Genomic DNA, 26,257 nt, shown 5'->3' on the forward strand with positions numbered 1-26,257 from the left:
CGTGGGATGTCACCCCCAGAAGCAGCAACACGCGGTTGTAAATGAGGGGCAGGGGACTTTACCCTCCAGGGTAGACTGAGTCTGCAGGGAACGGCCGACGGGCGAGGGTCATCCAAGGCACTGGGAGCCCAACGGCTGGGCCCCCGGGGCATCCCGTCTACACAGGCCTCGTGACAGAGGGGGCCCTCCGTGGGTAGGAGTTGGCGAGACGGGGGAGTGACTGAACAAAAGAGTACGTGGCGAGGTTACCTGACGATGCCCCAGTCAGGTCTTGCTCCCTGGTCCTTGTCAACAAGGAATCCTCCGCGTGCCCTGTCCTGGGCGCCCTGAGCGGCCCTGTCCACTTGCTGAGCTCCGGAACAACCACTCACGACAGGGAAGGACTTGTCTGGGGTGGGCCTGCGTACTGGGCTCGGAGCACGGGGTCGGGGGGGCCCGGTTGGCCTGGATGTACCCTGTCTGGACAGGACTAGGAGGCCCCAGGTAGCCCAGCCCAGGTTAGGTCCCGATGAGGGTCCCCCGTGGTGGTGGGCCGGGGGCACCCACCTGGCTGGAGGCGGGGAATCCCTTGCCACAAGCAGGCTCTGGGGCTAGTGGTCGGTGGGCCTGGGGGGTCCGGGACACCATCCACTCTGCAGCGTGGCTGTCCCTTGTCCCCTTGCTGCGCCCCGGCCGGGTGTGGGGTGGCTGTCTCATTGCCCTCTGACACGTAGATGGGGTTCGTCCCTTGTCTGTCCAAGGTCCTGTGTGTCCGGCTCACTGAGGTCCTGTGCAGGAACGTGCGGCTGCCACTGCTGCCCGGTGCCCACGTAGCTGGAGCTAGTACCCCGGGCTCGCCCCCGGGGCTACCCATGGGCCTCACCCCGGGGGGGCAGAGGCTCCGTGCTCTCCCGGACAGCTAGGGAAGAAGCAGGGCGTGGTGCCCTTCCCCTTCCCCGTCCCCTTCCCCTTCCCCTCCCTCCAGGTCTGGGACCTTCCAAAAATGAGCCTGAATAGCAGGCACCTGCCGTCCAGCGCGTCCCCGGCCTCCCTTGGTACAGGTGTGCGTGTGCAGGCGCATTTACACGAGGAGATGGGCACGCAGTCACCCATTGATGGTCCACATGCGTGAGTGTGCAAAGGGGACCAGAGCTCGTGGGGGGGGGGGCCGCTGAGTGTGTGCGTGAGCAAGCGAAGCACCGCAGGTTAGCACACCCTGGTGTGTTGGGGGCGCCCAGAGTGTGGAAGCACCCGGCTGGTGTGTCAGCGGGGGGGGGGGGGGGGGGATAGGAGGCGCTCGCGTGCCGGGCTGGCGCCCACCTGACCCCCTGCCTGGCCACTGGCCCAGCTTCGAGAATCTACCTGGGGAAATGCCATCAGGGCCTGACCTGACGGAACTGATTTGGGGTGTCGCTGCAGCAGCCACGGCCAGGGGCCCTGGGAGACAGGGAGCTGGGCACCTGGACGGTGACGGACACGTGGAGGACAAGGCGACGCGTGTCCGAGGCGTGGGGTCTGCAGGTGAGGGCCGAGCCCTGTGTCCCACAGCGGGCGAGCCCTGCCCGTGGGGACAACCGCCGCCTGCCACACAGTCTCTCGCTCCTCCGCACTAAAGAACGGCTCCTTCCCCCGGTCCCAGGTGCTCTGTGGACAGGGACAGACCTCGGGTGAGCACCGTGTCCCCGGGTAACCCACACCCGCCCGCATCCGAGGGAACCCCGGGCCATACAGGCCTGACCGCTTGTCCCTGGAGCCTGCTGAGCCCGGACAATGAGGGGGGGGGCGTCTCTAAGGAACAAAGCTATAAAAACTACAAATACTCAAGTGAGGCTGCGGAAGAGACAGGTGGGCGAGGGGCCCAGGAGCTGAGGCTTTCGGAGCTTCAGGGTCCTCTCCCGTTGCCACAGTTTCAACCTTTTTCGGAACCAGTGAAAACTGGATACGACCCTAGGCTCTGTCCCTCCCTGGCTCTGTTCTGTGCCTCACCTCTTCCTTCTTAACGCGGGGATGAGGGCCGCGGGGCTCAGTGGTGGAGCGGCTGCCTTCGGCTCAGGTCCTGGGTTCGAGGCCCGCATGGGGCTCCCTGCCTGGAGCCTGCCTCTCCCTCTGCCTGGGTCTCTGCCTCTCTCTCTGGGTCTCTCATGAATACATAAATAAAATCTTAGAAAAGCAAACAAAGCAGGGATGCTCACATCAGAAGGGGGTGTGCTGGTCACAGAAGATCACATGGGTGGCCCAGGAGTGCACGCGCAGGGCTGTGAGCTGCGCCCTCACATTCCCTCTCCAGTGCAAGTCTGTCGACCCAGGGAACCGAGAAGAGAGACCCGCGGGAGGGGCAGGTAGGTGGGCGGGACAAGGGAAAGCTGGCCTTGCTCGCACCTGGGAAGACGCTGCCTCGGGAAATCCTCGCTGCGGGTCGGGTCTACAGCCCCTGGGTGACTACAGAAGGGCCCAGGCTGCGCATCTCCGCGGCCACTCCACGAGCGCCTGCCCCGTCCTTGTCCCAGCATTTGGTGATGGGAAGATGCACAAGTGCCTGGGAGCCGAGAGCCCATTTTCCAGGACCACCTGGGTGGTTAAGCATCCGACCCTTGGATTCAGCTCAGGCCCTGATCTCAGGGTCCCAAGATGGAGCCCCCAGACTCAGGAGGGATTCTGCTCCTCCCCCTGGCACACCCACGCACACCTGCCCCCACCCCATAAATAAATAAATCTTAAAAAAAATTAAAAAGTGCATTTTGCAGCCAAAGGGCCAAGGCTGCGGACCCCGCGGAGCCCCAATTTCCCAGGCCCCCTGCTCGGGGCCATCTGGGGGAACACACCTGCCCCCCGACCTGGTGCTCCTCCGGGGCGCGCAGCCGGGGACCCCACCGCGCCTGCGCAGCGCACCTGGGCGAGGGGGGCGAGGAAGGAGGCGGGGCTGGCGGCCGCCCGCCTGGGAGCCCCTCCCGCCCCGCCCCGCGCTCCCGGGTGGCGGCGCCGGCTCCAACAGCGCGGATCCGGCCCTGGCATCCGCTTAGCGCACCCCTCGCCCCGCCTCTGCACGCGCCCCCCCGCGCCCTCCCGCCCCGCCTCTGCACCCCGCGCCCCCCCGCCCCGCCTCTGCACCCCTTGCGCCCCCCGCCTCACCTCTGCACCCCGCGCCCCGCTTCTGCACCCCCCGCCCCGCCTCTGCACCCCCCCGCCCCACCTCTGCACCCCGCGCCCCGCCACTGCACCCCCCCGCCCCGCCTCTGCACCCCCCGCCCCGCCTCTGCACCCCCCGCCCCCCTGCCCCGCCTCTGCACCCCGCGCCCTGCCTCTGCACCCCCCCGCCCCGCCTCTGCACCCCCCGCCCCGCCTCTGCACTCCGCGCCCCCCCGCCTTGCCTCTGCACCCCCTGCGCCCCCCGCCCCACCTCTGCACCCCGCGCCCCCCTTACCCTGCCTCTGCACCCCCCCGCCCCGCCTCTGCACCCCCCACCCCGCCTCTGCACCCCCCGCCCCGCCTCTACATCCCGCGCCCCCCTGCCCCGCCTCTGCACCCCCCGCCCTGCCTCTGCACCCTGCGCCCCCCGCCCCGCCTCTGCACCCCGCGTCCCCCCGCCCCGCCTCTGCACCCCGCGTCCCCCTGCCCGGCCTCTGCACCCCCTGCCCCACCTCTGCACCCCCCCGCGCCCCTCCTCTGCCCACCCCCCGCGCCCTCCCGCCCCGCCTCTGCACCCTGTGCCCCGCCCCTGCTCCGTGCCCCGCCTCTGCACCCCCCGCCCCGCCCCGTCTGCTCTCCAGCTCCCGCTGGGCTGCTGGTGCGGCGAGGGAGGCTGTGACCGCGGAGCCATGGGGCGCGACCCGCGGGCCGCGGTGGCCGTGGCGCTGCTGCGCCTCTGCCTGGGTGAGTGGCCGCGGGGGCGCGCGGGGTCGGGGCGAGGAGCAGGGGCGGGCGCTGCGCGGGGGGTGCAGAGGCTCGGGGCGCTCCCCCGCCTGGGACTCGGGCCGGGCTGGTTGGGGGGCGGCAGGTACCCGGAGACCCGGAGACCCGGAGACCGGCTCTGGGGCCAGGACCCCTCAGAAGCAGGGCGGGAGGCGGGGCGGCTGATGGGGGGCGCTGCGGGGCGGGGGCGTCCCAGCTCCCAGGGCGACCTCGGGGCGCGGCCCCCTCCGCGGGGTTCCCGTCCCGGTCTGGGTGATGGGCGGAGACTGGTCGGGGTACTTGGAGCCCCGCCTGGGCGGGGAGGGGGCGGGGGGGGGGCGGGAGTGGGGGGCAAGCCGGGGACCAGTGTGGGGTCAGCTGGGGGCCAGCCTGGGGCCAGCCTGGGGGGCGAGCTGGGGGCCAGTGTGGGGCCAGCATAGGGCCAGCATGGGAACAGCCCGGGGGGCCAGCATGGGGCCAGCGTGGGGCGAGCCGGGGCCCAGTGTAGGGCCAGCATGGGGCAAGCCGAGGGCCGGCCCTGAGTGTTCTGCGCCCACTCTCCCCGCAGCCCAGGCCAACTTCGCCCCACACTTCTTGGACAGCGGAAACATGGCCCTGTTCAGCCTCCCAGAGGACACTCCTGTGGGTGAGGAGCCCCGGCAGCCACCTGCTCCCCGTTACCCTGAGGGTGGCCCACGTTCCCTGGGACACCAGGACTGAACCCGTGACTCCCCGGAGCCCATGGGCACAGCGGGTGCCAGGCTGTGGGCCCTCCCGGGGAGCCCTGTGTGCCCTCTCAATTCCCTAGTGCGGTTGCAGGAAAGGAGGTCACGGCTGTCCTGCAGACCTAAGCCAGGCCAGTCCTGGTGACCCGGGGTGGGGGGCGGGGGGTGGAGATGGAGCCACCCCAACAGCAGGGGGCGGCTGGCAGCCTGATGTAACCGCTGGGCTCGGCCACGGCACTGCCCCTGACTCACCGTGTGACCTTGAACAAATGTACTTACCTCCCGGAGCCCCCCCTCTTTAGGCTCTAAAGAGGCCTAGGAACACTCACCTTGCTGGGGTCCACAGGCCGGAGGGGGAAAGACGAATTCTCCCTTCTAACCTCTCGCTGGCTGGGTGGGGAGCTCCGAGAGAAGGGCAGCGTGAGAGACCTACCTACTCAGACACTAATCCAGACGTGGGGACACCACGCTGCCCGTGGGTCACCCCCCTGCCCTCCTGGCTCCTCCCTTTCCTCCCATCCCCCACCCCCGGGACCCCAGGTCTTGGCTCCTGGGACAGGGTCAGTACCACACAGACGTCCTGGACTTAGACACCGCCGCCCAAGGCTCCTCCGTAACCTGTGTGACAGATTACAGTCCGTACAGTGGCTGCTTCTAGCTCCTCACTGACAGCGATGAAGAGTCACGATGGGGGGGGGGTGCTCACTTCAGGGGGGGACCTCTAGCTCTGAATTGAACACCCGCTTTATAACCAAACGGCTGAATCCTTGGCCCTGAACAGATGCCACTCTGGGGAAAAGCTGGGTCCCAGATTCTAGTCCCCCTTCCGTGTCTCCTTCCAGGTTCTCACGTATATACTCTAAATGGGACAGACCCTGAGGGAGACCCCGTCTCCTATCACATCAGCTTTGACCCCAGCACTAGAAGTGTCTTTTCTGTTGACCCCAATTTCGGAAACATCACCTTGGTTGAAGAGCTGGACAGGGAGGTATGGACGGGGGTGACAAGTGCTGCCTGCCACGTGTGCAGACAAACCTCCGTGGGTTGTGGGTTTCCCTGGAGGTCGTCCCGGGAGAGACCCCGTGAGCCAAAGGAAAGGGACAGCAGATCAGGGCTGGAAAGAGTGTTTTTTTGTTTTTTTAATGTAAGCTCCACTCCCAACATGGGGCTTGAACTCACGACCCTGGGATCAACAGGTGCTCTACAGGCTGAGCCAGCCGGGGAAAGCGTGGCTTGGAGAGTGGGCCTGAGTTTGGTAAAACTCCACGCCTCCACGCCTCTGCCCCTTTCTGCACCTGCAGGCGCCGGGCATGGGCTACATTTCTCTTCGGGGGCCGCGCACCGGGTCGGTGGGCCTCGCTGGCCCCCTAACTGGGCCTCTGCGGGGGGTTCCGGCCAGCCCCGGGCTGGTGCTGGACTCCACCAGCTGCAGACCCAGGTGGAGAATGAGAGGCTGGTGTCAGAGATCGCTGTAGGGACACTGGGGCGGAGTTGTGATGGTGCACCCTCCCCAGCACCCTGGGGACCTCCCTCGCCGTGGCCCCACCATGGACGGAGGAGAGCCTGATATACCGCAGACCTGCTGTGGAATCACAGAGGGGTGGGAGGGGAACCCCCTCCCCTGGGAGCCCAGCACACGGGCTTAGCATCTGTCCCCCTTCTCCAGGGAGCGCTCTCTCAGGGCACCTCGGTGGCTCTCTTGGGAGAGCTCCTGATGTGCCGAGACCCGAAGCAAGGCCCCAGGCACGGCCAGAGGCAGCCTTCCGCCCCCCGCCTCGCACCCAGCTCCCTCGCAAGGCCTGGGTCTGCTCCGGGGGGCTCCGTGGGGGCGGGGAAGGGAGAGCCCGGATCCATCAGGCCCCCACACCCACCCAGTCCTTCTGCCTTACAGAGGGAGGACGAGATCGAGGCTGTCATCAGCATTTCAGACGGCCTGAATCTGGTAAGTGCACCCCGAGCCGGCCCGGCCACCCTCCCTCCTCCAACCTCTAGGGGCTCGAGGGCAGCTCAGACCCGAGGCCCAGCAGGATGTGCTCCCCCGTGCACCCCGTGCACCTCGCTTTCCCATCTGCCTGCACCGACCTGCCCTGGCCGGGTCGCCCGAGGTGACCCCGCAGGCACCCAGAACTGGCTTCTCCGTCCCCTCCTCCCCCACGGCCAGCACTTCCGCCCAGCCCTCATCGGTGCTTGCCGGGGCGATTGTAGGGGCCCCCAGCTTCCAGGCTACGCGACCCCACTCCGTCTCAGCCAGAACCATCACCCGGAAACGTTAGACCAACCACAGCCCGGCCCTGAAGGCGCCCACAGCCGCCCCCGCCGCCCCAGGATGCGCGCGGCCCAAGCCACCTCCCGCACCCCGGGCCGCCCCATCCCGCACCATCTGTCTCACCCACTTCGTCTCCCACGTTCACGCTCCCAACCATCTCGCCCTGAATCTGCTTATGTTCCCTGAACCCACCACGCATGTCACTCCTCTTTGCCTTCCCGTGTGCTGCTCCTCCTTCCGGACGGGCTTTTCCGCCTCTGCCCCTCTCCCCGACGCACTGCTGCAGAAGCTCCTGCCGTCCCACCACGGGCTGGGCTCCTTGCCCCTTCTCGGGGCCTCTGGGGACAGCTTCCTAGACCCATGGCGTGCGTTCACCTGTCGCCCAGCGCCCACCCGTGCCTGCCACCGCCCTTCCGGCCCCGCAGGAGGTCACCACCTTCCTTCTCTGTGTCGGTTCTGCCTGCCAGCCCGGTCTGCAAAACGCACGCCATCAGCTTGTGCCTTCTGTCTCTGGGATGGAGCACAGTGCTTGGCACCGCGTGGTGGCTTCCTAATATCTGCTGCATGAATGAAGGCAGGCAGGAAGGCAGGAAGGCAGGGAGGGAAGAGGGGAGGGAGGAAGGGAATGAAGAAGGGGAGACATCGGGCAGAGACATCCCCCCAGAGCACCACCCCCCTGTCCTTTTATTGCCCAGAAAGTCGCACTGCCCCAACTCCTGTCCCTTTTGCCCCTTCGCAGGTGGCAGAGAAAGTCACGATCCTGGTGACCGATGCCAACGATGAGGCCCCCAGTTTCATCCGGGAGCCCTACATGGTCCAGGTGCCTGAGGTAAGCAGGAGGCCCCAGTCACTCCCACCCGGACCCGGGGTGACGAGCACCCCCTCGTCGCTCGCTGCCCTCCGGAGAGCCCCCACTTCGTGTCCTCCCCCCACCTCTGTTGCCGACCCCTCCCACGTTCGTTTTGATCCACGGGAACGTCCGTGTACTGTTTTCTGTTACGCTCATGACGTGTGTTTCCTGGGGAAACGTGAAATATGTAGAAAGGCAGGAGAAAAAATTAAAAAATCAGCCCCGATCCCTCTGCCTGGAGACACCCTTGTCAGGTTCAGGTGATTCACAGGATCACTTTGCTTGTGGTTGTTTCCGTTGCGGGGACGATGCCGGACCCCCGCTTCCTCTGTGCTGGTTTTCGCCTACGTACAATGTCAGCGTTCCCTCCGTGATCGTGAAGTCCAGGCTTAACTATGTTTTGAATCGCTTCCACTTGGTGCACGGTCCACCACTCGCTGAACTCGTCGTTTGCATTTGGGTATTTAAGATGCTTTAAGTTTTTGCTATCGTAAGAAGCATCAAATCCTGAACCTAACACATAAACGTAAAACGGCCCTATAGCTAATTAGGGTGATTTCCCTAAGAGACAGGCCACGATTTGATATGGGCAGGTTGAAAGCGTGGGTGCCCCGGGGGAGGCACCCACGTGGAGCTTGCTTGCCCTCTCCCCTAGGCTCTGGGGGGGGGGGTGCTTTGTCTCCCATCCCTCAGCAACACTGGGGATTCTCGGTTTTTTTTGGTAAAGATTGTATTTATTTATTCATGAGAGATACAGGGAGAGAGGCAGAGACACAGGCAGAGGGAGAAGCAGGCTCCCCGCGGGGACTCGATCCCAGGACCCCGGGGTCACGCCCTGAGCCGAAGGCGGACTCTGCTCCACAGCTGAGCCACCCAGGTGTCCCGACTCTCGAGTTTTGTAATGTTTGCTAATCCAGTAGGAAGAAGATAACTTCATTTTGGCCTAAATGGTAGGCACGTGACCCCTGGCAGTGCTGAATGTGTCTATTAACCATTTCCCCCATTTCATATTTTCCATATTTAAACCCTTTGTCTTTTGGGAGTCTTGGTTTTGGAGGCCGTCTGTTCGTCCCTCTGGGTCCCCTGCCTTCTTCCCCGCCCCCACCCCGACTTTGGCACATCTCCTCCACGGCTGCCGGGCCCCCAGTGGGCGGCTCTCGGGTTCATCGTCACCTGTCACCTCTTCACCTCTTCTTAGCCCTTCGTGCCCCGACTGCACCTGTCTCTGGCTCCCTCACCCCCTGCCCCCTGAGCGTTCTCTCTCTGCCCCGGGACTGAGCCCTCAATGGCTGTGACCCCTCAGGACATACCTCCTGGGAGCAGTCTCATAAAGGTCCACGCGGTGGACAAGGACACAGGTTCTGGAGGGAGTGTCACCTACTTCTTGCAGGTAAGGAGGGGCACACTGGGCACACGGGGCACTGCAGGGGCCTGGGCTAGAGGGGACACCTGGATGGCCCCCGCCTCCATCGCCAAGGCCCTGAGTCGGGGTCTCTACTATTGCCAAAGATTGTCAGAGGGGTCCCATCAGATCCACAGGGCTGGGCTGGCGGGGACATGACAGGGCCCTGGGTGGGAGCTGTCTGCCCTGGCCGGCCCACCCTGGCTTCCTCGGAGATCCCCTGCCACCGTCCCCAGATCCCCGGGACCCTCAGCTCTCTACGCCCAGCCACTCCACCAGGAGAGGGCTGGGCTCATTTGCACCCACTCAGGGTTGGAGGAAAGTCTGGCTGGGCCTAGGATTGTGGAGAGGAGGAAGGGCAAAGGGCGACCCATCAGGAGGAGCAGCGCCGCGACCCCTGCCCACCCCTGTCCATCCGCCTGCAACCCCATCAAAGGCAGAGCCCCCTTCCTCCTCCTCCTCCTCCTCCTCCCTGGGCTCTGCAGGAACCAGCCGCTGCTCCTTTGTTCTCAGTCTGTCCCTTGCTCTCACGACTGTCAAGGCAGCCAGGACCTGGGGGGGGGTTCTGGAGAATTCCCCGGGCGCCCCATGTTCCGGGGAGACCCTGCCCCCTCCTCGTGGGCCTGGCTCTCCCAGCTCGTTCCTCACGTGCACAGTGGGAAAGACACCGGCACCTGCCCACGGGCGGCGGGGATTAGCTGCCTGTAAAGCTCGGCTAACGGCCGTGACGCACAGTAACCCCATCCCGGCTGGGGGATCATCCCCTGCCCCCCCAACCCCCACTGCAGTGGCTTCCCTGCAGATGCAGAAGGCCTCCCCGTCTCTGGCTTCTGAGTCCCCGCTGCTGTGGGTCAGGGCACCTGCCGGGTACCTGCGGGGACTCCAGGCCCGGCCGGCGGGAAGCACGCTGAGGGACGGGAGGGGCCCCGGGCCAGCGCGGCCGGGGCTCCCCGACGGAGGGTGGCACAGGGACCCCCCCTGGGCCGGCCTGGGCCTGAGTCCGAGGACCAGCGCACCCCCTGCTCTTGCAGAGTGCACAGGCCACTGTGTTTGCCGTGGACCGTCACAGCGGCGTGCTGCGCCTCCGGGCCGGGGCCACCCTGGACTACGAGAAGGCCCGGGCCCACGTCGTCACCGTGGTCGCCAAGGTAACGGGGAGGCGTGGGGAAGCAGCCCTCGGATTGGAGCAGGCTCAGGTCCTAGGAGAGGCTGGGGGCACTTCGTGCGATGGGCACGGGGGTGCAGCTGCCACAACCCCTGGAGAGGCATGGACGCGGTCCCCAGGCTGCAGTCTGTGGGCCGAAGATGGCCCCTTGGCTCCTGGAGGGGGTGTCCACCCCGTGAGCACGACCCCCCCCCCCACGGCCTGGCCTCCGGGCACCTCCCTCCGTCTGCGGGGCCTTGCTCACCTCACCTCTCCCCGTCTGGGCCTCCGTTTCCTCATCTGCCCACCCGTGAGGCTCAGCTGAGCAACTCGGGTCTCTAAGGTGCGTGACGTGGGACCTGCAGTTCAGCAGGCGCTCAGCCCCCTGCGGGCGGGAAGCCCAGCTCTCCGTCTCGGCCCAGCACTTCCCTTTCCAGGAAAGGAGAGGCCCTTGCTGCTCACATGTTGGCTACAGGCCGTCGCGCTGCGGTCCAGACCACCCACCTGCGGGCCTGGGCTCAGGTGCGGCCCGCTCAGGCCTCAGCGGGTCCCCGGGGCGTCTGAAGCTGGGTTCCCGGCAGGGGGGGCAACTGGGCTCTGACCCTCTCCTCCCCTGCCGTTTGTCGGCCGCGATTTCCCTGGAGACAGAATTCACGTCTCTTTTCCCCAAAGCAACACCCGTGGGTGCCTCGTGCATACCAGGTGCTGCCTAAGACTTCCGGGCATCAGCTTCTTTAAACAAGCCCCGTGAGGGGGAGATGGTCCCCAGGTGATGCAGGAGCCAAGAGAAATCAGAGAGGGCAGCTGGTCTCGGGCCAGGCAGCGGCGGGGGCGCCCCGGGGCGCCCCTGTCTTCATCACCTGCTTCTTCCGCAGGATGGCGGAGGGAGGCTGCGAGGGGCTGACGTGGTGCTGTCAGCCACCACCACAGTCACAGTCAACGTGGAGGACGTGCAGGACATGGCCCCCATCTTTGTGGGCACACCCTACTATGGCTACGTGTATGAGGACACCCTTCCGGTGGGTGGCTGGCCCCTCGGCCCCGGTCCCCCGTCTCCGCTGCCTCGGGAGCCCTGGGCCCCAGCTCTGGGCCCCTCCGCGCAGGGCTGGCCGTGGATGGGCCAGTGGGAGTGCAGGGGGGAGGCTGCACCTGCTTGCGCCGCTGCCGCGGTGGCCACATCTTGGCTCAGGCGGCCTGACGCCTCCAGCCCCTGAGAAGGGCCGGGAGGAGAGGCTGTGGGGGCCCATCGCCAGGGTTTGGGTGCGGGAGGGGCCGAGGCTCCGCCCGGCGGAGGGGGGCTCGCTGGAGGCCACAGCAGGCCCAGCCTTCCCGCGAGGCTCCAGAGCTCTGGGCAACGGCGCTGCGTCCTCAGGCCTTCCTTCCCCGGTCGGACGGTTCTAGACCAGATGAGACTGGGCCGCGATGCCCCGGGCCTCTCACGCGCTGGGCCCCGGCTGGGGTGCCGCTGGTCCAGGAGCCACGGCCGAGTGGTGGAGACGAGCGCAGAGTGAGGGACGCGGGCCGGTGCCCCTGGGGCTCCCGGAACTCAGGGTGGACGGGGCGGCTGAGGCACGGCCGTCAGGATGCAGCCACGAGGGCGCCTGGGCCAGGGAGAGGGGCCCGGAGGGCGGCAGGCTGAGGCCCAGGCCAGCATCGTTGTTCCTGGGCTTTGCCTTGGAGCCCCCGTGCCCGGCCCCTCTCGCCCGGGCCCCAACCCTCTCTCCACGTGGCCCTGAAGGCAGAAGGTGGGTGAGGCAGGAGGGCGAGGCTGCAGGGCCAGACGGTGGAGGCCGGAGCTGAGTGCGGCGTGTGGGAAGGCGAGCTGTGGGGACGAGGCCCGCTGGGAGGCCCGACTGTCCCCGGGTGGCCAAGCGCCGACCCACGCGGGGGAGAGACGGGGAGCAGTGGTGCCCCAGTCCCCGTAGACAGGTGGGGGCCACGCCGAGGCCTGGCCCTTTGCTTGGGTGGCGGTGGCACCCCCTGCATGGGGGCAGGTGTCTGGGGAGGGGCGAGCCCCGGCATCACTACCGGCCTCAGGCGCCACTTCTGTTCACCCAAGGGCTCGGAGGTACTGACGGTGGTTGCCATGGACGGAGATCGAGGCAAACCCAACCAAATTCTCTACAGCCTCTTGAACGGTGAGTCTGGAGCCATCTGGGGATGGGCCCATTGCTGGGCTCCAGCTCCCAGCTCCTGGGCGATCGGAGTGACCTGCCCAGACCTCCCCGGGTCCCAGATTCCTCATTCGTACAAGTACAAGGTGTATGGGGGCGGGGGGCCTGCTGGGTCCCTCCAGGAGGTGACGAGCCTTCCTGGGCCTGTGCTCCACCCCTGCTGGCCCCCACGTCCAGCGACATGGAGAGAAGCAAGTGTGGGGGGCGGGGACTGAGAGCAACGTGGGTGGCACCGACTCCTGTCCCTCCTCCCTGGCCACACTTTAATTAGCAAAAGGGGGAGCAACATTTCTTACACTTTCTAAAGCTGTTTTTTTTTTCTCATTCTTTTGGGGAGGGAGGGGGCAGAGGGAGGAGGAGGGAGAGAACCCCAAGCGGGCTCCACGCCCAGCACGGAGCCTGACCTGGGGCTCGATCCCAACCCTGAGGTGGTGACCTGGGCCGAACCCAGGAGTAGGAAACCGAGTTGAGTGAGCGCCTCAGGCACCGCTCCCATTCTTTAAAATCCCTGACCTAGAGCATATAGTGGAATTAAATGAATTAGATGCCACGATGAAACTGCACTCCCTACATTAGCGCTGCCTGTGGATGAGAGCGGCTCCGAGACGCCAGCGGGCCATCCCGCGTTCCCGTGGGGTTGGAACCCAAGTGTCCTGGTGCCAAGACTGTTCTTTGTACCACCGAGCAGCGACTGAGCAGGTCCAGGTGGCCCCGGGCGGGTTCCATGGCCCCCAGGGCCCGTCGGTCTGCGCAGTGCCGAGCCCCTGAGTGGGATCATCACTCCGGGCACCTGCTCGGGGACCTGCTCTCGTGGCCGTGCTCTCGCTCAGACCCCCGGGCCCACCCTCGCCCCCTGCCAGCGGCCCACGCGGGTGGAGCAGGCAGCTTTCCCCACCCCAGCACCCGCGTCCCCCCTGTTCTCCTCTCCCGCCTCTGCTCCTCCCCCTGCAGCCCCGACCCCTTTCTCTCCTCTCTGCCCTTCCCTGTCTCCTTACTTCTGGGTCTGTGCCTCCCTTCCTTTCTCCATCACTCACACACACACACACACACACACCCGTGCACACCCACATGCACACAGGTGGCCCATAAGGGCCGAAAAGTTCTATGAAAGCTGAGAGCTAGACTCAGAAGGGCGTTTACGCCCCAGGTCTACACTCGCTGTGTCAGCTTCAGAAAATTACTGAGCCCCTCTGAAATTCAGTTTCCTCACAGGCCAGATCCGGATGATAGAATTACATTCTAGAATAGGGGGGATGCCTGGGGGGCTCAGCGGTGGAGCGTCTGCCTTCGGCTCAGGCGGTGACCCTGGGGTCCTGGGATCGAGTCCCACATTGGGCTCCCCGCAGGGAGCCTGCTTCTCCCTCTGCCTGTCTTTGACTCTCTGTGTCTCTCATGAATAAACAAATAAAAATCTTTAAAATAAATAAATAAATAAATAAATTGTTCTAGAAGGGGGAGGGCACTTGATGGGATGAGCTATACTATATGTTGGTAAGTTGAATTTGAATTTTAAAAATGTAAAAATAAAGAAATAATAAATAAATAAATAAAAATAAAATTAGCAAATTCCTTCAAAAAATAAATAGGCTACCGGAGCACCTGGTGTGGCCCCCCCTGGGCCTCCCTTGGCCACGTGTGGAGCTGCAGGGCACATCTTTTCCCCATTAACAGGGAGTGATGGAGCCTTCGAGATAAACGAGACCTCTGGAGTCATCTCCGTCATGCAGAGCCCTGCACAGCTCAGGAGAGACGTGTACGAGCTGCACGTACAGGTACCCTCCCCCTAGCCTGGCTGTTCCTCCCACCCTCCAGCCCTGGGAGATTCCAATGGTGATGAGACCCAGCCCACCCCCAGCACCCACTCGGCACCAGGGAGGGAGCTAGGTGTTGCCCCACGGAGCACCCACATCACACAGCCTGTGTGAATGCTGCAGACACCGCACAGCCCCTGGCAAGGGGAGATGTGAATTCACAAGGAGGCAGGACTGACTTGCAAGGCCTCGAGCATGGGTAGGACCAGCCGGTGGAGATGGGAAGGGCATCCCTGCAGCGGAGGGTGAGGGTGACTGGGGCGCTGTTGGCCAGGAAAGCCCCCTGAGCCAAGGCTGGCGGTGAGGGCACATGAGGTACTAGGGACGCAGCAAGGACGCAGTCGTGGGGCCAGAGCACAGTCCATGGGCAGCACGAGGACAGAGAGGTGGTTGGACGCAGGCTGGGCCCAGGAGGGTAAAGGCCCTGAATGTGACACACGGTTGTTTTCCTGGAACAGGCCCGGTTTTGTGGGCATGCGGTCTGTGTAATCATGCAGGGATCACCATTAGAAGGGTCCCCTGCTGGGCATCATGCTCTGCTCTTGCTGTCTTGAAATTCTGGATAATTTTTTAACCGTATTTTCAAACACTTTTTTAACGAAGGTGTTTGCTAAAAAATATTTTCATTTTTCACTGGGTCTGCAAATTATCAGGAGCTGGTCCTGCCTGAGATCAGTAAAGAGCCACTGAAGGCTTTTGAGCATGATTAGAGTCTTGTTTAAAAGCTCATCCTGTCTGCGTTAGACGGGGTGGGGGCGGGGGGGGGGGGCGGGGGCGGGCGGTTCCCAGGTCTCTAGACCTTGGCCAGCAGGATTTCCAGGTCCCCGTCCTTGCAACAGGAGCTTAGTGTGTCTGGGATAAACCCAGGATGCTGCATGTCCTGAGACCCCAAGTGATTCTGGCACAAGCCCCAGCCTAAGGTTTGAGAACCCTGGTCCCCACCTGAGTTTAGGGGGACCTGGGTGAGAAGCAGGGGGGCAGAGCCATTAGTCAAGGTGATACATGAAGGCCCTTGGGGATGAGGGAGGGGGAATCGCAGAAATAGTCAAATTGTAAAATATGAAAGAGGCAGACTCCACAGAATGTGGCTGTGAGGGGTGAGGGGAAGGGGAGGGAGGGGGCCTGGGGTGAAGGAAAGGGGAGGGAGGGGGCCTGGGGTGAAGGAAAGGGGAGGGAGGGGGCCTGGGGTGAGGGAAAGGTAGGGGGGCGGCCTGGGGTGAGGGAAAGGTAGGGAGGGGGCCTGGGGTGAGGGAAAGGGGTGGGAGGGAGGGGGATCAGGGATGAGGGAGGGGAGTGAGGCGGGGGGAGGGAGGGGGCCCGGGGGTGATGCTATGGGGAGCGCAGGACGGGAGGCAGGTCCCGGAGGACTGGCATGCAGAGTGTCTCTGTCACCCTGACTTTGAAACAGGCACCCGGGGGTACGGGCTGGCACCTGGGAGACAGTATCGCCTGCAGGGCCTGCGGAAGGTGGGCTTGGGGGGCGGGGCTGCCCGGGGAGTGGCCGTGGGGACCGAGGGGCACTGGCTGAGAGCACAGCCGTGGGAGCTTGGGAGGCCAAGTGAGGAGGGCTGTGGCCCCAAAGGAAGCAAGCCCAGGAGAGGTCAGAGGTCGAGCGGAGCTGGAAGGTAGAGGAGGTGTCAGTGTGACATACCTCACAGTGTGACAGTCGGAGAGACGGGCCGAGAACCAAGGAGGAATTAGGCCACGGAGGTGGAGGCTTCTGGAAGGGGGTCCAGGGCAGCGGCTCAGGCGGTGGAGGTGCCAGGGCATGGAGTTTCAGGGCAGGAGGGCCGAGCTTGCTCCCAGGGCAGGCGGGGGGTGGTGCAGTCCTGGGGAGTGCCCGCCACAGCAGGTGGTCCACACGGGGCCTGTGCTGGCCCGGCTGTGGCACCCGTGTTGGTGTCTGCTGCTGCGTCTCCACGCACCCCCCCCTGCAGCCCCCCTGGCCAGACGGACACCAGGACAGAACGTGGCAGTGTGGGGATTTGAACCCGTACCTGCCTGGCTGCAAAGAGGGGCCGGTGTGGGGAGGTGGGGGGAGTGCTCAGTGAGGAACCAGACACCTCTGAGCTCCTCCTGCCCCAGCCCGGCCTCTCAGCAGCTGCGTGACCCCAGGACTTCTCTACCCCCTGTGCCTCGTCTGTGAAGTAGGCTCAGTACTAATCCCTATAAGGTCACCTAGGGCTGCGGCAACGCTCCCGAAAACCTAGTGTCCTGAAGCAACACATGCTTATACCTCGCAGTCGTCATGGGCCAGGACTCCAGGCTCAGCTTCGCCGGGTCCTCAGATTCAGGGTCTCTCGTGTAGCTGCCACCACGCTGTCAGCCAGGACTAGGTTCTCATCTGAAGGCCGGACTGGGGACAGACTGGCTTCCAAGCTCACATGATTACTGGCAGGATTTAGTTCCCAGTGTGCTGTTGGCCAGGGGTCACCATTAGTTTCTTGGGACCCAAGCCTCTCGTCTCATCAGAGCCGGCAAGGGAGAGAGTCTGCTAGAAAACACGAGTTACGGTCTGCGTGGTCTCAGGACTAAGTGTGTCTCGTCCCCTTTGCCATGCATGTGCGGTCAGAAGGAAATCTGTAGGGCAGCCACACCTACAGAGGGGGAATTATGCGTGGGGACGAGTAACCGAGGCCGAGGTCCGTGGGGCCACCTTGGGGTCTCCGGGCTCACAGCAGTAGCCACCTGTCCCCACCCCAGGTGACCGAGGTCAGCTCTGCAGGTGTCCCAGCTGCCCAGGCCATGGTCCCGGTCACCGTCAGGATCGTGGACCTCAACAACCATCCACCTACGTTCTACGGGGAGAGTGGACCCCAGAACAGATTTGAGCTGTCCATGTACGAGCACCCGCCGCAGGGAGAGATCCTGCGGGGCCTGAAGATCACCGTCAACGACTCAGACCAGGTGCGGGGGCCTGCGCTCCACCCCGTCTTCCCAGGGCCCCGAGCTGAGCTCATCAGCCTTGGCCACTTGCATCCCAGGAGCTGGGGGAGGGGGGCTGAGTGGAGGCCAGCTGCTTAGCTGGGGACCCTCGCAATCAAGTACAAAGTGTAGCCGAGTCAAAGCGCCTGTGTGTCCGGCCGTGTCTGTCCCTCCTCGGCCCGGTGCGGGGCCCGGCTATATGAGTGTTGCCCCGCTCAGTCTCCACCGCCAGCCAAGTGGCTTCCTCCCACCCACCTCCCTGGCTTAAGGGCACAGGAATCTCCTCGCTTAGCCTGACTGTCTAAGGAGATTCTATGCCCATTCACCTCCCCATTTCCTCTCCCCCAGGGAGCCAATGCCAAGTTCAACCTGCGGCTGGTGGGGCCTGGAGGCATCTTCCGCGTGGTCCCACTGACAGTCCTGAACGAAGCCCAGGTCACCATCATTGTGGAGAACTCAGCCGCCATTGACTTTGAAAAGTCCAAAGTCTTGACCTTTAAGGCAGGTGACGCTTTGCACTGCCCTGAACGGGGGTGTTGGGGGGGTGTTGGGGGGTCCTTGGAGCTCCTGCTTCAGTCCTGCGGGGTCCCTGCTGATTCTGCCTCTCCTCTGCCCTCCTGGCCCTCCTTCCCCCTCTCAGGTCCTCAGCCCCTCCTGCTGACGGGGCAGCCGGGTGGAGGGGGGCAGGGGGAGGGCACAGGGGCCTGCTCCCGTTGCCCACACAGCCTCGCGGAGCCCCCATCCCAAACCGTGACTGTCCCTAGGAGTGCAAAGGGGCTCCATGCACCTGGTTAGCAGATTGAGGCAGAAAAGCGATTTGATTATCAAGATAAACGTATTTGTCCTATGCCTTTGACATCTGTGACATCTGTGACTGATCCTGATAAAAATTTTAGCAGAAGATAAAAAAAATTCCTTTGAATCTGTGATTAAAATTATACACATGTATATGATGCATGTTATATATAAACATACATAATTATTAATATAAAGGAAAAACAAATTCTTCACTGACACCCCTTAAACTATTATAATTATTTATAATTATACATACATTACCACCACTACAGCGTACATCATGCTTAAAAGTGGAATTCTGAAAGCTTCCTATGAGGTCAGGAACAAATCCTGGACACCTGCTATCACCGCTATTATTTAGCACTGTTCCTGGAGTAATGTTATTCCTGGATAAAGAAAGGAAATAAGAGGCATGAACGTCAGAAAGGAAGAGACAAAAAAAATATATCCTTATTTGTAAGTGGTTGTTATTGTTTGCTTACACAAATCTAAGAAATGTTGGAAAAACAAACACAGCAAAGTTGCTAACATGACCGATGGCAGACTTAATACGCCAAATTCGAGAGTGTTCCTGCGTATGAAAAATTCCAAAGAGAATAATGAATAAGAGATTCTTTTTTTATAATAACAACCAAAGATAAAATTCCTAGGAATTAGGATAGTAACTATGCAGCATCTAAATAACAACAACAACAACAACAACAACAACAAAACCCATGAGAATTTAACAAAGAGACGTAAAGGAAGCAAGAAACATAAAGGCGCACCTTGCTTAAGAAAATGCAAATTCTCATCAAGTGAATAAAGGATCCAATATCATTTCAACCGAGTCTTGGGCAGCCAAGACTTTGGGGAGGTTGCGGGGGGCGGTTTGACGTAATCACACTGATTTTTCTCTGAAGAAAGAAACCTCTAAGTACAGCCAGGAAAACAGAAGGAAAGAATAGGAGTCGGGAAGCTCCCTAACAAATATTAAATTATATCATGTAACAAAATAATTCTTGAAATCGAGACCAGAAAGGAAGATGCAAGTCAACGAGACCAAGGAAGTTGGTCCCCTGGGAACTGCAAGAAAGCCGGCCTTTCAAGACCGTGGGCCTTCGGGGTGCCCGGGCAGGGGGTGGTGGGCCTGGCAGGCTGGCGGCCGAGCAGGAGGGGCAGGGCAGGTGGGTGTGGGGCGGGGAGCCCCGGGCCACTGCCCGGAGAAGCCCTTAGGTTCCTTCCTCCCCCAGCTCCTGGCCATTGAGGTGAGCACTCCAGAGAAGTTCAGCTCCACTGCAGATGTTGTGATCCAGCTCCTGGACACCAACGACAACGTCCCCAAGTTCACCTCCCACTACTACATTGCCAGGATCCCCGAGAATGCGCCAGGGGGCTCCAACGTGGTGGCTGTCACGGTGGGTTGGGGGCTACCCCAGGGGGTAGGGGCCGAGGGTGGGGGCTCCCAACGAAGGGGCCTCCTGAAATCACCTGGCTCCCGGTTTGAATCGCAAAGCCCAGACTCATTAACTGTGTCCTGGGACAAGCTCCCGGGCCTCCCTGAGGCTCAGGTTCTTCTTTGGTACGACGGGTATGACTGTAAGGGGGACACGGGCATAAACCCCGAGCTCGGGGCATGGGCCCCATCTCCCTTTCCTTCCTCGTTTGTTTTATTTTATTTTATTTTATTTTATTTTATTTTATTTTATTTTATTTTATTTTATTTTATTTTTTTATTTTTTTATTTATTTTATTTTATTTATTTTATTTTATTTTATTTTATTTTATTTTATTTATTTTATTTTACTTATTTTATTTTATTTTATTTTTTTAAGACTTAATTTATTTATTCATGAAAGACACAAAGAAAGAGAGAAAGAGGCAGAGACGAAGGCAGAGGGAGAAGCAGGCTCCATACACCAACATGCAGGGAGTCTGATGTGGGACTCGATCCCGGGACCCCGGGGTCACACCCTGGGCCTAAGGCAAATGCTAAACCGCGGGGCTATCCGCGTTGCCCTGCCTCATTTATAAAGGAGGGGTGCGTGCCTTCCAGATCCACACCTGTTGCCTCCTCCAACAGTTGAGCCCTGGGCAGAGAACTAGGGCTCCCGGGCAGGCCTCCAGCTTGGCTGTCCCTAGTTGGTTTAACCCCGGGTCCCCTTGCGTCGCTGCCGAGAAGCAGCCCTCCAAGGGCAGGGGCCACCCGGAGCATTGTGTCTTCCAGGCTGTGGATCCAGACACGGGTCCGTGGGGCGAAGTCAAATACTCCATCTACGGGCCCGGGGCAGACCCGTAAGTAGATCCAGGATCCTGGGCAGGACCTTGGGCAAGGGATTTGAGAGGCAGGGGGCAGAGAGGACGGGTGCCCCACACAGGAGGACCCTGGAGAGGGTTGGACCTCAGGACGAGCCTGAGCCCAGGGTCAGGGTGGGGGGAGCAGGAGAGACCTGAGGCTGAGCTCCTGGGCTCTGAGAGCGATGGAGGGGCGGGCCCCGGGAGGACGGGGCAGGGCCTGAGGCTACAAGGGGTTAAGTTCAGGGTTAATAGGTGGGTGCGTAGGTCGGGGATAGGACCGGGGTGGGGGGGCCCTTTGGAGAAGCTGCACAATGCATGGGAGGTGGCTCAGTCCGACAGGGCTGCCCGCGTGCGCACATGCGTGTGTGCTCGTACAAGCAGAGCCCGAGTGCCCTGTGCCTTGCAGCTTCCTGATCCACCCGTCCACCGGGCTCATCTACACCCAGCCCTGGGCCAGCCTGGATGCCGAGGCCACCGCCAGGTACAACTTCTACGTGAAGGCGGAGGACACGGAGGGCAAATACAGCCTGGCTGAGGTCTTCGTCACCCTGCTGGACGTCAACGACCACTCCCCTCAGTTTGGAAAGAGCGTCCAGGAGAGGACGATGGTGCTGGGGACCCCGGTGAAAATCGAGGTGAGCTCCGAGGGCAGCCAGGCTTCCCTGAGAGCCTTGTTGGAGCTGCTGCAAGAGGCGCCGCAGGATAATAACTTATTTTAAAACACCACGTACTGGCTTCCCGGGACGAGCAGGGGTTTTAAGGCATGTCCCCATCCCCACCTCAACCCAGAAATTACCTCTACAAAGGAGGTATTGCTGCCCCTTCACACAAGAAACAGTCGAAGCCGGGGTAGTTGCCGTGTTTGGCTGCCCGCTGTCGCAGCAGTGCCCCGCCGCCCGGTCTCCCCAGTGTGGAAAGCCAGCAGACGAGGCTTTCAGTCCCAGCTGCCCTCCTTCCAGGCTCCTATCCCTAGACAGGTCGCTCATCACCCAAGCTTCTGGGTTTTCTCTTAACAACGCCTACTGCCTAGCCTCGTTCTGAGGGTAGAAGGGGACGACAGGCATAGGCGCCCGGCACCGGCCCGGCTTGCTCAGTGCTTCTCCCAAGTCCAGTGCATTCCAAGTAGGGGTAGGACCGCTTCCCATCAACCCAGCAAGCCACCCACATGTGACCCACCGGTGTGGCCAAGGTGCACAAGCGTCATCCTCGAAGCCCCACTCTGTCCGACCCTCCCCACGCACAGGCCACGGACCAGGACGCAGAGGAGCCCAACAACCTGGTGGACTATTCCATCACCCACGCAGAGCCATCCAACGTGTTCGACATTGATGCACACACCGGAGAGATCCGGCTCAAGAACTCCATCCGCTCCCTCGATGCTCTGCACAACATGACGCCCGGCGGGGACTTCACGTGGTCCCTAGAGGTGCAGGCCAAGGACCGTGGCTCCCCCTCCTTCAGCACCACGGCCTTGCTCAAGATTGACGTCACCGACACGGAGGTGGGCACCAAGGCAGGGCTGGGCGGGAGCTGGGAGGGCCAGCTGGGCCTTGCTGCGGTGTGGTCAGAGGAAGGAAGACCGTCCCCAGCCTTCCTCCGGGGGACACTCGGTGCCAGCACCGGCCGCCGGCGCCGTCGGACGTGTGGGCTTTGGGATCAAGTGGCAGGTGATCCAAATTTCAACACTTTTTATTTGGGCTTTGCCCAGCCCCCACTTCCTTTCCCGTAACCATAACCGGGGACAGTGATGGTGCCTCCGAACGGGCATTAAAAGGCAGACGTAAAGCCACTGTGGGCCGTTCTCAGCTCCGGGCTGCTGGGAATCTCACTAAGGGACTTGCTGGTACGCTCGCCAGGTGGGGCCCGGTCGCTGGTCGCTGGAGGGAAGCGGCCCCTCCTCCCAAGGGGCCCGTCCAGCTGAATCTGAGGCTGCTCGCATGCTCGACACGCTCTCTTGGTGCATTTCTCTGGAGCGCTGCATGGTCTGTGCGTTCCTTCCGGGTTGGAGCCCAGGTGCTCCTCCGATCCTCAAGGGGTGCCCGACCCCAGCAAGTCCAAGAGCCGCCGGGCTCCGGGGGGCCAGAGCAGCAGAAGGCGAGGGTGTGGCTCTGTCTTCCAGACGCTGTCGCGGAGCCCAGTGGCCGCCTTCCTGATGCAGACCAAGGACAACCCCCTGAAGGCTGTGGCCGTCCTGGCCGGCCTCATGGCCATCATCGTGGCCCTGACCGTCCTCATCTCCACCGCCACCTTCTGGCGCAATAAGAAGTCCAGCAGGGTCCTGCCTGTGCGGCGCGTGCTCCGCCAGCGGCCCAGCCCCGCGCCCCGGGCCGTCCGCGTCGAGTGGCTCCGGTTCCGGAGGACCAAGGCCGCCGCCAAGTTCGCGCTCAAGGAGGATCCGTCCAACGAGAACGAGAACGGCAACAACAACGGCCCGGGGAGCCCCCCGCCGCCCGCAGCCCCCGCGCCGCCCCCCGCGCCCGCAGCGGCTCCCAGGGCTCCCAGGGCGGGCCCGGCGCGCTGGGCTGTGCCTACGGTCTCGGGCTCCCTCAGCCCTCGGCAGCCCCCGCGCTCGCCGCAGCCCGAGGCGGGAGGCCCCACGCAGTCGGCTCTGGTCTCGGAGCTAAGGCAAAAGTTCGAGAAGAAGGGCGTGGGGAATAAGGCTCACTTCTAGCAGGTGTCCCGGTGGCCCCCGCGTCCCCGCCCTGGCCGTCCTCCTGCCTGCACCCCGCTCCCCGCCATCTGCCCCCTAGGGTCCTCTCCATCCGTGCAGTGACATAAGCCCCTCGTCCGCGGCTCTGGACACGGACACACCGTAGACGAGGGAGTCCTCTGTTCATGGGGGGCGCCGGCAGATCCTTCCTCCTCACCCAGATCGTCGGCGCGCTCCCCATCCGCAGAGGCTGGGGGTCCTCCAGCCCCGCGGGTCCTCCTGGGGCCCCAGCGCCCTCAGGTGAGGACCAGGGCCCCAACCTCGTGTGGCGGGGCCAGCCGGGACCTGCTCCCGAAGCCCCCCGCCAGGGGCAGGAGCAGAAGGAAGCTGGGTTCTGGCCAAGCCTATGGGCAGGGCCCCCCGCGGGCTGTGTGGCAGCAGGTGCATCGCGCAGGGCAGGGACGCACTGACAACTCACGTGGCCTGCGGGGCTGTTCCCCGAAGAGGCAACTGCAAGGAGGACGGTGGTGTCTGGGCAGAGACGGGGCCCCTGCCTCACCCGCGTGGGACCAGGGGCACCGGGATGACACGGCCCCAGCCAGGGCGGTCCCAGGCGGGCCCAGAGGTGTCCGGGCTGCAGCGTGGCCGTAGCCGCCAAGCCACCCGGGAGAGCATCAAGCCCCGCCCGAGGTGCCACCCGGGGTCCCTGAGGGGACAGTGCGGGTTCTGGAGACACCGGTTTGTAGCCTGCTCACGTGGTATGACCCGGGGAAAGCCGCCTAAACCCCCGGTCGCTCACTCCTCGTTTGGAAAGTGAAGCGAGTCCGTCCCCACCGCCACTCACAGGCTCAAGGTGAAGCCTGAGACAAACACGTGGGAACAAGGGCTTCGGGCAAGTGCAAAAGCAGCACCAACACGCAGTATTTTCCTGCGGCCCGACTTTCCAGGCGGGGTGGGGGGGGGGGGCAACTCTTCCAGAGAGTATTGGAAGCCTTCCGAGCCATTCTGACCAGCATCCCCCGGAGGGCCTGGACCACGTCCGAGTGCAGCCCCTGGCCCCTGGCAGCCAGATCTGAATGAGGTCATTGCCCTTGACCGAGGCTGTCCCGTCGTCCTCCCCACCCCCCCAGCGAGCGCCCCAGGGGGCCAAGGCCGCAGTGCCTCCAGCCCAAGCCTCTGTCCAGAGGACAAACGAGTTTCCGAGGGAGGAGCGATGGCCGGAGGCCACAGCAGGTTGGTGGCGGAGACCTGGTCTCGGGGCTCTGGGCTTCTCAGCGCTTCCCTCTGGCCGAGCACACCTGGCCAGCCGGTGACCACCTGCCTGGAGAGTGGACCCACAGGCCTCTATGTTCAGTGCAAAGAAGTCCTGCCCAACTTCAAGGAAACCTGCTTTGTAAGGAACCCAGACGTGTCAGGGAGAGGGAGGTGGGAGGCTTGTTTGCACCTGCCGCCCCTACTAACGAGCGCTCGAGTCTCCTCCGTGATCTTATTTAAGCAGATTCTATGCACACGTGGTTCCCTCCGTTTCTGAGTGTGCGTTTGAAGAGGTTGCTTGGCGGGGTCGCCGTGTAAGCCCCGTGCTGGGGCTTCTGCATCCCGGCCCCGGAGTGTATTCAGAGGTGGAATCCAACAGGCCGGGGCCCAGCATGACCCCAGGGGCGTTTTGCAGCCTGTGTTTCAGGAGAGGGCTGCCCTGGGCCGTGTGTGCCGTCCGCGGGGAGCGCAGCATCCTTACGCTGTGCGTGCCATCGACCCCTTTTGTAAGTGGTCAATAAAGCCTGTTAAACAAGGGCGATGGGGCCCCTGCTCCCTGCTGACGTGGGCATTCGCGGGCTCGCGGGGGCCAGTCTCCCTGACAGCAGGCCCAGCCTGCCTCCTTCGGGGAGTTGGGGTTCCCCCAACCCCCAGATCTGACTCCGTGGGCGGCTGCGAAATTTAGTCCAGATGGCCACGTGTGTGCCTCTAACGGTAGCACGTTGGCAGGGCTTGGCTATGCGATCGTGCCCCACCACAGGCCCGGACTAGGCTTTTCTCCTGAGCAGGACAGGCCCCAGCGGGGTGGCTTGGGAGGGAATGAACGAGCCCTGGAGCTAGAACTAGTTCCCCCCAACCCAGCCCAGGACGGCGGGGATGGGGAGACCTGGCACAGACACGGAAGCCTGGGGATGGTGTGGTCCCTGGGACACTGGTCACGAGAGCCTCTGGGCTAGAAGCCCAGGCCAGCATCCGGGCCCTGGGGGGGTCGCGGGCTCCTGGACAGATCCAGACAGAGGCAATCATGGAACCTGGGCATGTGGGGTGACCTCCTGTGCTGGGAGGTGTGGGGAAGTACCTGGTTGCCAGCAAGAGCCATACCGAGAAAGAACAGGAAGGTCTGGCCTAACCTAAGGTTCCAGCAAATGTGGAAGCGACCGTCCCCCGGGGGAGTGAGGCGGGGCCACGTTCTACGGCATCAGGCAGTGGTGGGGGCCCGGGACTGGCTGCCCGGCCACACGGGACAGGCCCGGCCCTTAGCTGGCACCATTTTAAGCCTCTCACTAAGGAGTCGGGAGGCGGGGGTTTCAGCTTAGGCGGGATCCCTCTCACTTCTGGGCCCTAAACAGTGGATGGATGATCAAGAGATGCAGAGATGCGTCTCTAGGGCAGCCCCAGTGGCTCAGCAGTGTAGTGCCGCCTTCAGTCCAGGGAGTGATCCTGGAGACCCAGGAACGAGTCCCACGTTGGGCTCCCTGCATGGAGCCTGCTTCTCCCTCTGCCTGTGTCTCTGCCTCTCTCTCTCTCTCTGTCTCTCATGAATGAATAAATAAAATTAAAAAAAAAAAAAAGAAAAAAAAGAGATGCGTCTGTAGGAAATCTGCAGGATGGTGTGTGTTTCCTCCCACGGTTGAGGTCAGACTTTCTAACTATATGAAATGAGGTGGTACTTGACAGTCTGACAGCCCTGGGTCTGAATCCTGGCTCTGCTGCCTACGTGTGACCTTGGGCAAGAGACTAAGCCTCCCTGGGCCTCACTTCCCACATCAACACATGGTGCAAAAACTCATTGCTTTGAAGGTGACGAGAGCTAATCTATGCAAAGCACCTCGCACCAGCTCTGTACCTGCGGATTCAAGTTCAGGAGCCAGTTGCTATTCTTAGACGTACGAGAGGACGTTTGAGGGGGTCCGCGTGCTGCAGCGCCCACCCTGTCTGGAGGCGAGGACTCCTGCTCAGGCTTAACCTCCAGGAGGTCTCTGCCTACTGATGGGCCCGGGAGCCTCTCTCTACCAGGAGAGGAGGGGAGACTGGGAGGGAAACAGAACAGGCCACAGCTCTGGGGCCTGTGCAGCCTGAGCATCTGCATTCCAAAGGAGTTGGGAACTGAGGAG

At 62.7% G+C, this 26,257-nt stretch overlaps 1 protein-coding gene across 1 annotated transcript; it reads left to right on the plus strand.

The window, feature by feature from the left end:
* The first annotated feature begins 3,726 nt into the window (after positions 1–3,726).
* On the plus strand, positions 3,727–25,673 carry CDHR1 (cadherin related family member 1). The gene is made up of 17 exons (XM_025434971.3): positions 3,727–3,849; positions 4,436–4,513; positions 5,435–5,580; positions 6,484–6,534; positions 7,598–7,687; positions 9,012–9,098; positions 10,142–10,258; positions 11,130–11,273; positions 12,314–12,392; positions 14,100–14,200; positions 16,943–17,146; positions 17,513–17,665; positions 19,195–19,359; positions 20,169–20,236; positions 20,646–20,874; positions 21,483–21,740; positions 22,359–25,673. Exons 1-17 carry the CDS (start codon positions 3,795–3,797, stop codon positions 22,908–22,910), a joined length of 2,577 nt encoding a protein of 858 aa, XP_025290756.1. The 5' UTR covers positions 3,727–3,794; the 3' UTR covers positions 22,911–25,673.
* The last annotated feature ends 584 nt before the right edge of the window (positions 25,674–26,257 follow it).

This window comes from Canis lupus, chromosome 4 (assembly GCF_003254725.2).
Source record: "Canis lupus dingo isolate Sandy chromosome 4, ASM325472v2, whole genome shotgun sequence".
Lineage (NCBI taxonomy): Eukaryota > Metazoa > Chordata > Mammalia > Carnivora > Canidae > Canis > Canis lupus.

Excerpts from the sequence above, each read along its gene's own strand:
- CDHR1 (XM_025434971.3), top strand. The coding sequence starts at position 3,795 with ATGGGGCGCGACCCGCGGGCCGCGGTGGCCGTGGCGCTGCTGCGCCTC. Across the intron at positions 7,688-9,011 it reads ACATGGTCCAGGTGCCTGAG|GACATACCTCCTGGGAGCAG; the intron begins GTAAGCAGGAGG and ends GTGACCCCTCAG. Across the intron at positions 9,099-10,141 it reads GTGTCACCTACTTCTTGCAG|AGTGCACAGGCCACTGTGTT; the intron begins GTAAGGAGGGGC and ends CTGCTCTTGCAG.